Genomic DNA, 12086 nt, shown 5'->3' on the forward strand with positions numbered 1-12086 from the left:
AAAGGCGTAAAGATGCGGCCGCATCAAAGTATATTTAGATAATATTCAATTAAATAAAAGAATAACAAAATTTTTCAAAATGCAAGTTTATTTCATACTGTTAACAGAAGGAAATATTTAGGATATAAAAAATTTTTAGATTTGTATTTTATCTCTTTAAATTCTAAAACATCTTAGTACTTAGAGTAGTTAAATCTGAACACATCTGAACAGCATGTATGCAATAGAGCGAAACCTTTGCGTTGAAAAGGTAATTTTTCAGTAACACTTTCAATTATTGCTAAATTTGTCCAGAATTGATTCTTTGGTCATCAATATAGAGCCTCTATTGATTTAAAAAAATCACAATCAACGAATAACGAAATTTCTATGAAAGCAAGTTCAGAACTGAAATTATACAAAGCTTTGACAATGTTTTTCTAAATTTTCGGCTTAAGCCTTAAACACCGTAAAACAGTGAATGTTTAGACGAAGCTTTATCATAATTTAATACAGTAATCGTCTTTGGTTCTTCAGAATTGTATATATTGCTATAGAGCTTGCTTTTACAGAATATTTCTTGTTTTGGAGATTTCTGAACTTTAATCAAAAAATAAAATAATTGCATATTTTTATCTTATCATATCAGATTTCATGAGATTTATCTCACCATATCTTTCTTGGGCGGCATGTTAATTGGGACTTATTTTATTTATGTTATATAAATTTTTAAATTTTATTTCGTTTAATTGTTTTATTATTTTGGAGGAAAATTTCACAAAAAAGAATCCTTGACAATGGTTAAATAAAAATTACGAAACGTCAGCAGGGTTAAAAGCTACCAATAAATTAAATATTTTTGCATCGAAGTACCAATACTTGTTAGGGCGCAACTTTAGTACATTTCGGAACACTTTCGGACAATCGCACATCACAGGACATCCCTAGGATCGCACATTAAGGTTATGTTATGAGAGCTAACCACACTTTTTTAATCCAAACAAACACATTTTATAATTTTTTTTATAATACAAAACAAAATAAACTCCCGTTGGAAAATGATTCTAAATACAATTCCCCGCTTCTCATGTCGGCAGTGCATTCGAAAAGTAGCTAATTAATTATATATATTCATATTTGTTTAAGTAATGCATTAACAAATTTTAGCTCTCCAAACTGTCTGCTGCGAAGAAACCATCGGTTGTACCTAATGAAAACGTGATGAATGATATCTCCAATGAAGTGTACAAGCCCAGAAAGCATCCAGGAAGAATGGATAGTTCAGTAGTTACACTACCTAATACTTTCGTTAAGGCCGTTCTTAACACTGTTGAAGGTACAAAAATGATGTAACAAGCAGTTCGAACTTAACGGTTTTTCTCACTTAAAACACAAAGCTTCACCTCAATTCAAAAGCTAAATGGGTTTATTTCGTCTTCTATAAGTTCTGCCTCGATGTAAAATGTATGGTGGAAATACGGCGCAGGTTTGGGGGGTGTTGTTTTCAGGCAAAAGCCATCTGATTAGAGACAATAACGATAATTAGAGATCGTGGGAATGAATCTACTTCTATAAAACACTAGCCGACATGTTGCGTTTCAGATTATCCACTTAAACCTCTTATCGAAGCAAGTAATAAAATGTTTTGGCATTTGCGGGGAAAATTAGCACCAAAGGAAAAGGAAGAATTAATAGAAACTATTGATAAAGTGCAAGATAGAGTTCTGACCAAGTGTAAATATAAAGACCCAGATTCGGCCGAAGCTGAGAGAAGGATTCTACAATCAGTGAATAATAAAATTGGAAAAGGCTTAAGGTAATTGGAATACTTATTTGATGATTGCAGATTTTGTTATTATCTCTCTATAATATTTTACACACTAGCTGACATAGTTTAAAAAACTTACTGCTAATAATCGTACAATGGAATTATTCTCAACGGCTCCAGATAAATCGTACTTTTTACTTTTGCGTCTATATAATTACTAGTCTCAACCTTTTATTAGCGTTTTAACGTACCTATAGAGTCAAAACTTGCAGATTTTCATTTAAAGGATGTTGAAACAACATGTATATTGTACGGGTAGAAATCAAAGTTAACAAGGTTGGACCTTTTTTCTAAACCTACCAGCAGAGTAAATAATGATGCCACCTTTTCGGTGGACGGCCCTGGCAAACTTTGGAATCAGGTTATTTTATTATTTAGTCAACAATTCAATATTTACTCCACATTTTCGAGTCGTTGTCTATACAGGGTGTCCCGTAAGCACATGATCAAAAGGTTACTGTGATATTCTTTGAATCAAAAGAATACGATCTGACCTAACTTTTATTAACAAAAAATGTCTGGCTCCTCTGCTATTGATGGTCAAAATTCTTCAAAAAAATTATCTATTTTGAAATATCGGGAGAACGGTACGATGTATTTTGGTAAAACTCGCTGTGAATGTGTTCTTATGTAAAACTCATATTTTGATGAACCAATCGAGATCAGCCGCCAAGTGGTGAATTATTAAGTGTCGTCACGTGAATACATGATTAAAGTATCAACCAATAAATAAAAAATAAAAAGTTCTGGTAGTTTTTGTACCACGACACTCAAGAATTCACCAGTAGTCCAAAACGACTGAACTCGATTGTTTCATCAAAATATGAGTGGTACATAGGAACAAATTCACAGCGAGTTTCACCAAAATACATCGTACCTTTCTCCCGATACAAAAAAAATTTTTGAAGATGTTTAACTATCAATAGCAGTGGGGCCAGACATTTTTTCGTTAATAAAAGTTAGGTCAGATCGTCTTCTTTTGATTCAAAGAATATCGCAGAATCCTTTTGATTATGTGCTTACGGGACACCCTGTATAACATCATGCAAATCGTTTTTGGAAGATGCAAGAAAATATAGTGTCGTCAAAATATTTAACGGAAGTTTTGGCCGGAATGTATTTGAAAGTATTTGTATTAAAACCTGCTGAGGGTATTCGTCCACTTAACCACCATCCTGTATTACTTAGTTCAAGTTTACCAGATATTTCGAAAAAGATAATTTTTTTGAGCAACATTGACCATCAATAGCAAGGGAGCCAGACAGCTTTGGTTAATAAAAGTTAGGTCAGATCGTCTTCTTTTGATGCAAAGAATATCGCAGTATCCTTTTGATCATGTACTTACGGGACACCCTGTATAGCGCTTTAAAATGTGCTCCTTCCACATATTTTTTTTGGAATATTGCAAAGTCAGTAACTATTGAACGGATTTGTGTGTTATCGGGTGTATTTATTGTTACATTTCAACGAATTCTATTCAATATTTTGTCAATTTGAAGAGAAAAAATATATAACTGGAAACCTATAAAATACGATGAGTATACTGCACTAGTCTATCTAATGGCACGCGCTCCTGCCGAATATGCAGTTTTAATGAAAATATTTGGAGAAATTGCTAAGAGAGATCCAGAATTTACCCCTAGAAGTTTATTTGATTTCGGCTCGGGCGTTGGTACTGTAACATGGTGCGTATGTAGAAATATATTTTTTTAATTTATTACATCGACTTAATGTGAATTTAGGGCTGCAAACGCATATTGGAAGCAACACATTTTCGAATATTTCAACGTCGACACATCCGCAGACATGAATGATCTTGCTGAAATTTTATTGAAAGGTGGAAAGGGAAATGGCAAAACTTCAGTTAAAGGAACTTTTTACAGACAGTTTTTGCCAGCTTCACACGTAAGATGGCATTTGTGTAAACTTAATTTGTTTTTTGTTGCCGATATGCATAAATTTTACATGGTTTTAGGCAGAATATGACTTAGTTACCTCCGCGTATTCGTTTATGGAGCTGCCTTCATTAGAGAATAGACTAGAAGTTGCTTTAAATTTATGGAATAAAACACATAAATATTTAGTTATTGTCGAACAGGGGACTTATGCTGGATTTAAGGTGATTACTTTAGGATTGTGATGTATCATTCTGTTTTTTTAGTATAGCTGCTTCTTTTTGTGAGTTTTATATAATCCTATTTACATTTTTTCACCTACAGCTTTAGTGATACTCGTTTTTCAGATTGTAAATGAAATAAGAGACTTCATACTACAGGCCGATAAAGAAGCGAAAGGCCATATTTTCAGCCCTGTGAGTATTGTCATTTTTATTCGTCCATTTTTTACATTTTTTTAAATTATATTGGTTTATCTTTTATTATTTCTGTTACTATTGCAAACCGATCATATAATGGTTTTAGTTGTCAGTTGTCCTTAGAACCTGTTCACACCGCGCCTTTTGTTATATTCAATTTACCAAAGGAAAATACATTTTTCAGTGTCCGCATGATAATATATGTCCTCGGTTTGCGAGTAAGGACGGAAAACCTTGCAATTTTAAAGTACGTTATAACTGCATGCCAATTGGAAAAAAAGTGGAGATGAAACACGAGCTATACTCTTATGTTGTGTTGAAAAAAGGTATTGGGCAAAAATAATTCTATAACCAACGTACTAAAAATTTATTTTGTTATGAAACTATTTGAACAACTTTCAGGAGATCATTCAAATGATTTGAATTGGCCTAGGGTGGTAAAACCCATCTTAGTGCGAACGAAACACTCTGTATGCCGTATATGTACAGCAAATGGAAAACTGCGGGAAGTAATATTTACGGCAAAAAGGCATGGCAAGTACGTAAAATAAATAAAATTTGACTGCTTTTGTAATTACTCTGGGCAGCTTAAATTAGAATATTTAAAAAAGAGAGAGTGGTATAACATGCATTTGATAATCCGCAGTAAGTTTTCACCTCTAATATGAAAAAAAAAACAGCGAAAACTTTAAATAATTTGATAATACTTCATATTCCTTTTGATAATTTTTTTAAAAGGTATCAAGAAGAGGAAAGATTCATGATTTTCTAGTAGTATATCTGCTATTATTTTAGGTTGACCTACCATTGCGCTAGATCTTCAAATTGGGGCGATTTATTACCAATGTCAATAGAAGATGCTGAAACGCTCGATTGTACCGCGGAAGTCAGTGATAATGAAGCTGACCATGATACCAGCGAGAATAAATAAGTTGGTACCGTTTGGTGTGTTTTTTTCTTTACAATTAGTACCTCAAAGATGATTATGAAACCGCCTTGAAAATGAAAAGTAATGAGATGAATATCTTTACCATTAAATGACCGCGGTTATCTAATCAAGCCACCAATAATGTAACATAAAAAGTTAAGGAGAGATCAAATACTGAACAGCAAACATACGTTTTGCATATATTTACAATTCTATTTTTATGCGAATAAATTAAAAAACCACTATATTTATAATATCATAAAATATAATTTTGTACAAGTTTTATAATGTTGAATCCATAGTAAGGCACTTTTTTGATCTCTTCGAAGATTCAGCGCTTCTGCGCTACAGTTCGCATTTTAATTGATCACAATTGGACTCCTTTAGCTGATCGGCAAAATTTTATCTTTTTTTTTTAAGTTTCTCTTCGAGGCTCAACATCAAGTAAGTAACTATTTCACAGATATGTTAGGGCATATCAGTCCGTTTGCTTTCATATAACAAGCTTATTCTCCGAGATAATCTGTGTTTTGTGCTGCTTCTCAATGTGCGATTTTAACTGATGTTGATATCTGTAAGTTTCCGTACAAGCCGTACACTGATAAGGCATGATCTGTGAATGAATCCGCATGTGCGTTTGGAGCGTGGAACGCTGATTGAAAGCTTTGTCACATATCTGAAACAAATGTGCGATTGTTTATAAATCTGCGGTAAAGGGATGACAAAAACTGGGATTTTACTAAATAGCTTAGATATTCACTGTGTCCAATACAAGAGGGGTCGATATCGGAAATACGAATGAAGTCGATTGAGGACAAAGTTGAAACGTTAACAAATAGCTAAACAAAACGGAGAATTAGGAAGAAAAATGGATATAAAAGTATGAAATTAAATATTCTGAAACTAGAAAACCATATTTACAGCGTTAGGCCTATATTCATTACAATCAATTCTCCAAAGTGCGCAAAATAAAATGTCGCTCAAATAAAGAAATAATTTCCAATTCATCGGGCCAAGCGGCACTTAAACCACTACAAACAAAGTAATTTTTATAGAAGTGCAGGTTTGGATGAGATAATTTAAGTTTCGAATGGGTTATGAAAGTGTTTTCACCACGGAAATCGGTCGTAGCATTTTGAACAGACACTGTAAATTCCTGGGATTATTTTATTGGCTCGTACCTGACATTTGTGGGGCTTTTCGCCACTGTGTATTACCATATGCCTTTTCCTGCTGGTGGCGCAGGTGAATTTTTTGCTACATTGATCGCAACTGAACCTTTTTATTCCTTCTTCTCTTTCCCGATGTCGCTTGATGTGCTCTTTTAAAACCCTTCTGCTGAATAATTTCCGACATATCGGACATTCAACTTTCTGAAAATTATATCATAAGTCCATATGTTAATGAAATGCGTAGACAAAACTTGCTTCATCATGAACGTCTTTCTTATGCCTAAACAAAGCGCTACTGCTAACAAAAGCAACGCTGCACAGTTCGCAAAGATATGGCCGTTCTCCTGTGTGTTTTTGCCTGACGTGAATTTGTAGGCGATTTGAGTTAGTAAAAGAACACTCACATTTATCACATTTAACTTGCTTCAGTCCGGTGTGCATTTTTTTATGAACATAAAAATAGCTTGCCGATCTACAATGGCAATACATGTTTTAACAAGTACGATATAGTTGCGATATTAACTTACGCGAAAGATTTTCCGCAGATTTCACATGTAAACGGCTTTTCTCCAGTGTGAATACGAACGTGAGCATTCAAATCATATTTCCTAGCAAATTTTTTGTTACATCTTTCGCATTTAAACGCTCTTTCTGAATGTCTGTAACCGATATGGACATTAAGGTGATCTAATCTTTTGAAGGTTTTTTCACAGTCATGGCACTTGTATTTCCTGACTAGTTTTTCTGCTTTTGGGGTTTTTACTTTAGGCGCTCTGATTAATGTTATCCGCTCTTTTTTGGGATTTACTGCTTCACAATTATTTAGCTCCTCAGTCTTGGCTCGAATTAATTCGTCTCTTACTATACTTATATCTTGAACCAGTGCTTCTTCGAGTTCAGTTTTCTGATTTTTGTTCAAAATAACTGGCTTCATAAGCAAGGACTTTAATTCATTATCAGATGAAATTATCAAGTTTCTAAAGGAATACAACTGCACCAATTTTAGGTGGCACTTGTGGCAAATGAACTGCGGTAAAGGGTCAGCTTCTAAAACCTTTTAATATTTCAAATGCTGCGTATTTCTTTACATATTGTAATTTTTTTACCTGGATGGAGGTTAAAGTGATAATGCCTTGTAATATCTTACAATCCTCATTTAATTTATGTCCAATACAAATACATTCTTCTTTCATTGTGTTTTTTAAACAAATTCTGCATTTTTCAGTCATGTTTTCTTATGCAATTGCTTTCAATTAGCTAAAATAAATAAAAAAGCGTAAACAAAGAATCCTAACCTTACAAATATATTTTTGATTGGTGCTGTCAAGTGTCAGGGCTGAAACCTGAATAACCTACAATTTTAAAAAGCAAGTTTTGAGCCCATAGTTTATTTGGTTGAAATCACAGACTGTTGAAATTTAAAGTCAAAATATTGAACAATTATGACGCCCGTTCCACTAGTAATAATTACCCAGATCGAAAACAGCACTAAATATGCAGAATCTCCCGATTCAAAGTTAATTTCAAATCTAGGCCTGCTAAAAGGTAAAGTTAACAATGACTAGCAAATTACTCCTAATATTTCTGTATTTGAATCCAGAGGCTGGAAACGACAGCGTTAAAAAAGTTATTTACGATGATCAACCCGACCTTTTAACTCCCCAACTCCTCAAAGATCTGTTGGGTATTCTCAAACCTGAAGGGCAGCTTGAAATAGTTCAGTTTGTTGATGCCACAGAATTCAATTTAAAAACGGCTGGATTTGTAAATGTCGCCAAAAAGGAAAGTTCTGTGACTGCACTTAAGCCTAAGTATGCCGTGGGTTCATCAGTAAAACTTAACTTGAAAAAGGCGACAGTGTGGAAGCTGGATGATGACGATGAGGATGATCTGATAGATCCAGATGATCTGCTAGATGAGGATGATTTGAAGAAGCCCGATCCTACTAGTTTGAGAGGTAAGAAGACGTTGTTAGTTTAGTCATGATTGTCACAATAGGTTTCCAATTGCTATTTTGAAAATATTCTTGACAAACATCTTCAGTAAGGGTGAAGGAATAACTTATACGTATTTTGAAAATTATGAAAGAAGCGGGGAGCAACGGATGGCGGTTTAGAAACCCAAACATGTTTTAAAACAACCACGATTTTCCCTTTTAATTCGGCTAAATCCTTCAGAATTTGGACACAATTTATTTATATGTAGATCCAACCATTTTGTTCTTTTTAGTAACGTACGCCTTTTTAGTGATGTATTGCTCGGAACCAATGAGCAAACAACGGTTTATTTGGCTCATATTTTCACCACCATCGTGGAAATATTTTTCCTCCTAAAGAGTTCCTCATTTTTCTTTCATCATTTGTTCATCATCTCAAAGTTAACGCCAAGGACTGTACGTAGCTTCTTACCTACAAAACCGTACCATCCAGGTGAAAGTGGAAAATTCCACTTCTGCCAAAAGACACATCGCGGCAAGAGTACCACAAGGTATAGTGATTTCGCCGTTGCTGTATACCATGTATACAGTAGGCATTCCATAGCTTACTACTACAAAAATTACACAATACGCGGATGATACGGCTATTAACACATCGTCATTTCATGCTCAGGCTGCGAAATTTCGCATTGCACATTATCTGAGTGTATTGACGTCGTATTTCAACAAATGGAAACTTAAAATGAATTGTAGGAAGACTGAACTTATTATCTTTTCGCGCAAATTCACTAACAACAAAATCCTATCGCCACTCATGGTCCGAAATACCCCAATCAAACCAGTACAAGAGACTAGATTAAATCAAACTAGACGTCCGACATGTTGACTATACAAAATACCTTCATGGCCCAAAGAAAGTTATACTCTCTTCTGGCGCCAAATTCATTTGTATCAGTTCAAAATAAACGTCTGCTCTACACCTCCACTATAAGGCAGTGATTAGCATAGAAAAAATATGAAAAAATGTTATGAACTTTTTTTGATCATCAGCCCTTGCATACATAAAGGAACAAAAGGCATTCGGTCTTCGGTCATAATTTGTTGCTGACCCGGCAAATTCGCACCCAAATTAGTAGGAAATGGCGAGAATCTCCTTCAATGGAACAATTAGTGTAGTCGGATTAGATTAGATTTTTTCCGGGCACTAAATAGATGAAAGCAAAATTTTTTATAATTAATTTGGTTTTGCTTCAAAAAATCTCACTATAACTTTTTTTGAAGGTTTTTGTATACTTTATAAGTGGTATAAATTTGAGTTTCAAATATTCATAACTTTTTGTTCATTCCTATTTGTTATGTAAAAAGGGCTCTTGCCAGATTCTAAATACATTTTTCTTGAGACGTCGTAGAGACCTTTTTGAGGCTGTATTTTACTCGTAAAGAGTTATACTACAACGTACAATAAATGACAATTTCATTACTGACTGTGACAAAGCAAACTAAATTAATTACTTATTGAAAGTTAACAAAACGCTGAAATCGACGGTTTTTTTCCGATTTTTGAGTAAACTAATGAACGGATTTTAATGTACTTTACCTGATATCATAGGTATTTTTAATACTTGAAAAAAGGATTTTTTTCAATAGCATCAACGGTTTATCAATTATGCACAAAAAACGGGCTTTCGCACTTTCTTTAATTATTTAAACAATGTTCCACAGCCGGGAATCGCGCTCAAACTATTGTCCTAATATTCAGACATCCTTCCGAGCAACTTCCAATAATCTTTTACCATCATATTTTCAGTGCCCGAAACAGGCCTTTTAAGTCTAATCCGACTGGACTCAAAATACGCTTAACCCGGTTTCAGGTACAAACCAATATTTATCATGGGCCAAAATAACATGTGATAAAAAATCACAGATACTTGGAACAGGTACGAGCTTGGAACAGTCACAGATGGAACATGTGACTGAAAAGTACTGTTTTGTGTCATCCCTGCAATGGACGCCTTAGCGCTCCTATTTAGATCATGGGCAAAGGGAGCAACCGGCCGAACATCTGAACATATTGTTACTTTGTTTGTGACTTTCTGACAATTTGAATGTTTAATAATTATCTCGTGCCGATTGTTTAATTAAATAATGAATAATAAAAATAGTTCTGTAAGACCGAGCTCTAACAATAATATCTGATTCAACAAAAATTAATATTTTCAAATCACCCGGAACAAACACTTAAGCTGGCAACCACGGAATATGAAAAAGAAACTATTTGAGAAAAAATGTTTCAAACCAATCTCGGACATGAGTAAATTTCAATATGGTGACTCAAATAATGACGTCACAACCAATTAACTTGGGGCGGACTGCTTCAAAATGCCTTCACTTTCTTGTAGGAAATTGAAATAGTATTTTATATACCTAGGTCGAGAAGCCTTATCGACCGAAGTGTCTATAATTTACTTTTCTACTAACCCGAATAATTGCCTTAATTGAATTAATTATATTTTGAATTGCCCATTAGTTTTCTGAAGTATCGCAATATTTGATAGCCTGACGATCAGTCAAACTGCCGCAACATAATTTATTGGTCTTCAGAAAATATATAAAAGTTCTATGAAACACTTGGAAAGCGAAAAATTAGTGAATCTTAAAGTGACAGTGATTTAGGAGTGGAAATGGATGGAATATCACCCGAACTGTGGGCAAAATAAAAATAAAAGCAAGAGCAAAACACACATATTTCATTATTAACCTAGGGACTTTTCTATTATTGTTATTGACCTAGGGAGAGAAATATTATTAAGGGAAGAGAGTAAATAATGGTGACTTCTCAAGTTAGTAGTTAAAAATTAAAATTAAGCATAAAATTAAGTAAAAAACTGCAAGCTATCAGACGTTTGCAAATTATTTTTAAAACATATTTCTTTTTACGCAAAGTTCTAACAGCCAATTATGACTAGATTTGTGTTTGTACACATTCTTCATGGATCTGTTGGTGAAAGTCTCTTCAGCCATTCTTTCTTGAGATATATAAAGGGAACAGTTCGCCTCTCATCACAAGTAACTTTTTAACTATTCGTATTAATCGATGGTATGCTCTGCGCCTGTAAAATATAAAATCGAATATAAAAGTTACGAAAGCAAAGAATGTAAACAAAAATTTAACAAAGGCCAACAACGTATTATTTATTATTTGAATTTTTTTTTTAGAATTTGAAATTGTAAAATATCAGGAAACTGTCATGAGAAAAAAAGGTTGATTAACTCAGAACAATTACAAGCGCACTTAAACTTACATCTACTCATGCCTACCCCCTTAATACGTTTTGTTTGGAAATAAAGGCGGAATCGGATTTCGTAGTAAAAAAATATCAATCGATTTAAAAAAATTAAACACTTCCCCACCTGATGTTAGAAGCGGTATCTATCTAAAATTTGTGTATCGCCACCGAGTTTCCCCCTAATAACTATACAACATTTGTCTAACACGTTTTCTTTTATTCCCCATAATTTACCGGACTGGTTCTTTTAAAATGAGCCACCCTGTATGATGTATGAACATGTATTTTCATACACAAAAGTAACATTTTATTAACGTTTACAGTATGTGGCACCACCGGCAAACGCAAGGCATGTAAAGATTGTTCTTGTGGATTGGCTGACGAACTTACTGCGGAGGCCCAGAGTGGAAAGATTGTGAATACCTCTGATGCACCAAAATCTTCATGTGGAAGCGTAAGTTTCTGATCATATTTAAGGAGGGCACTTTGTTCTAGTCCCTTTGTTTACATGTGCCTTTAAACGATTTTAGCAAGCTTTTAGAATTGTTGTACGGTTAATTTTACAGTCACAGAATTTTAGCGAACTTTTGTTTAATCCCCTGGAAAATCGTGTTCTTTCAATTTGACTCTGCATTGCAAAAA

The 12086-nt window shown here is 34.0% G+C and overlaps 3 protein-coding genes across 5 annotated transcripts in view; 2 read left to right on the forward strand and 1 right to left on the reverse strand.

Moving 5' to 3' along the window:
* The first annotated feature begins 933 nt into the window (after window positions 1–933).
* On the forward strand, window positions 934–5064 carry LOC109534460 (methyltransferase-like protein 17, mitochondrial). Its single transcript, XM_019900137.2, has 10 exons — window positions 934–1088; window positions 1147–1315; window positions 1582–1795; window positions 3307–3492; window positions 3550–3712; window positions 3783–3926; window positions 4050–4118; window positions 4306–4447; window positions 4524–4659; window positions 4917–5064. The coding sequence occupies exons 1-10, from the start codon at window positions 1038–1040 to the stop codon at window positions 5050–5052; spliced, it is 1410 nt and encodes a 469-aa protein (XP_019755696.1). The 5' UTR covers window positions 934–1037; the 3' UTR covers window positions 5053–5064.
* A 177-nt stretch (window positions 5065–5241) lies between these two features.
* On the reverse strand, window positions 5242–7498 carry LOC109534461 (zinc finger protein 239). 2 transcript variants are annotated; one of them, XM_048669014.1, is made up of 5 exons: window positions 7328–7498; window positions 6749–7268; window positions 6477–6693; window positions 6231–6422; window positions 5242–5725 (listed from the first exon to the last, which is right to left on the reverse strand). In XM_048669014.1, exons 2-5 carry the CDS (start codon window positions 7153–7155, stop codon window positions 5543–5545), a joined length of 999 nt encoding a protein of 332 aa, XP_048524971.1. In that variant the 5' UTR covers window positions 7156–7268; window positions 7328–7498; the 3' UTR covers window positions 5242–5542. The 2 variants fall into 2 exon arrangements, with proteins under 2 accessions (XP_048524971.1, XP_019755699.1); XM_019900140.2 differs by having other exon boundaries at window positions 6749–7275; window positions 7328–7450.
* A 26-nt stretch (window positions 7499–7524) lies between these two features.
* LOC109534462 (anamorsin homolog) overlaps window positions 7525–12086 on the forward strand; it is a 38658-nt gene continuing 34096 nt past the window's right edge. For both annotated transcript variants that reach the window (XM_048669016.1, XM_019900141.2), the window contains exons 1-3: window positions 7525–7766; window positions 7822–8178; window positions 11768–11898. In XM_048669016.1, coding sequence (XP_048524973.1) covers window positions 7664–7766; window positions 7822–8178; window positions 11768–11898 — 591 coding nt within the window. In that variant the 5' untranslated portion in view covers window positions 7525–7663. The remainder of the gene's footprint in view (window positions 7767–7821; window positions 8179–11767; window positions 11899–12086) is intronic.

The sequence above is a fragment of the Dendroctonus ponderosae genome, unplaced genomic scaffold, assembly GCF_020466585.1.
Source record: "Dendroctonus ponderosae isolate FM_Combo_2020 unplaced genomic scaffold, Dpon_F_20191213v2 Dpon_F_20191213_8, whole genome shotgun sequence".
Taxonomy (NCBI): Eukaryota; Metazoa; Arthropoda; class Insecta; order Coleoptera; family Curculionidae; genus Dendroctonus; species Dendroctonus ponderosae.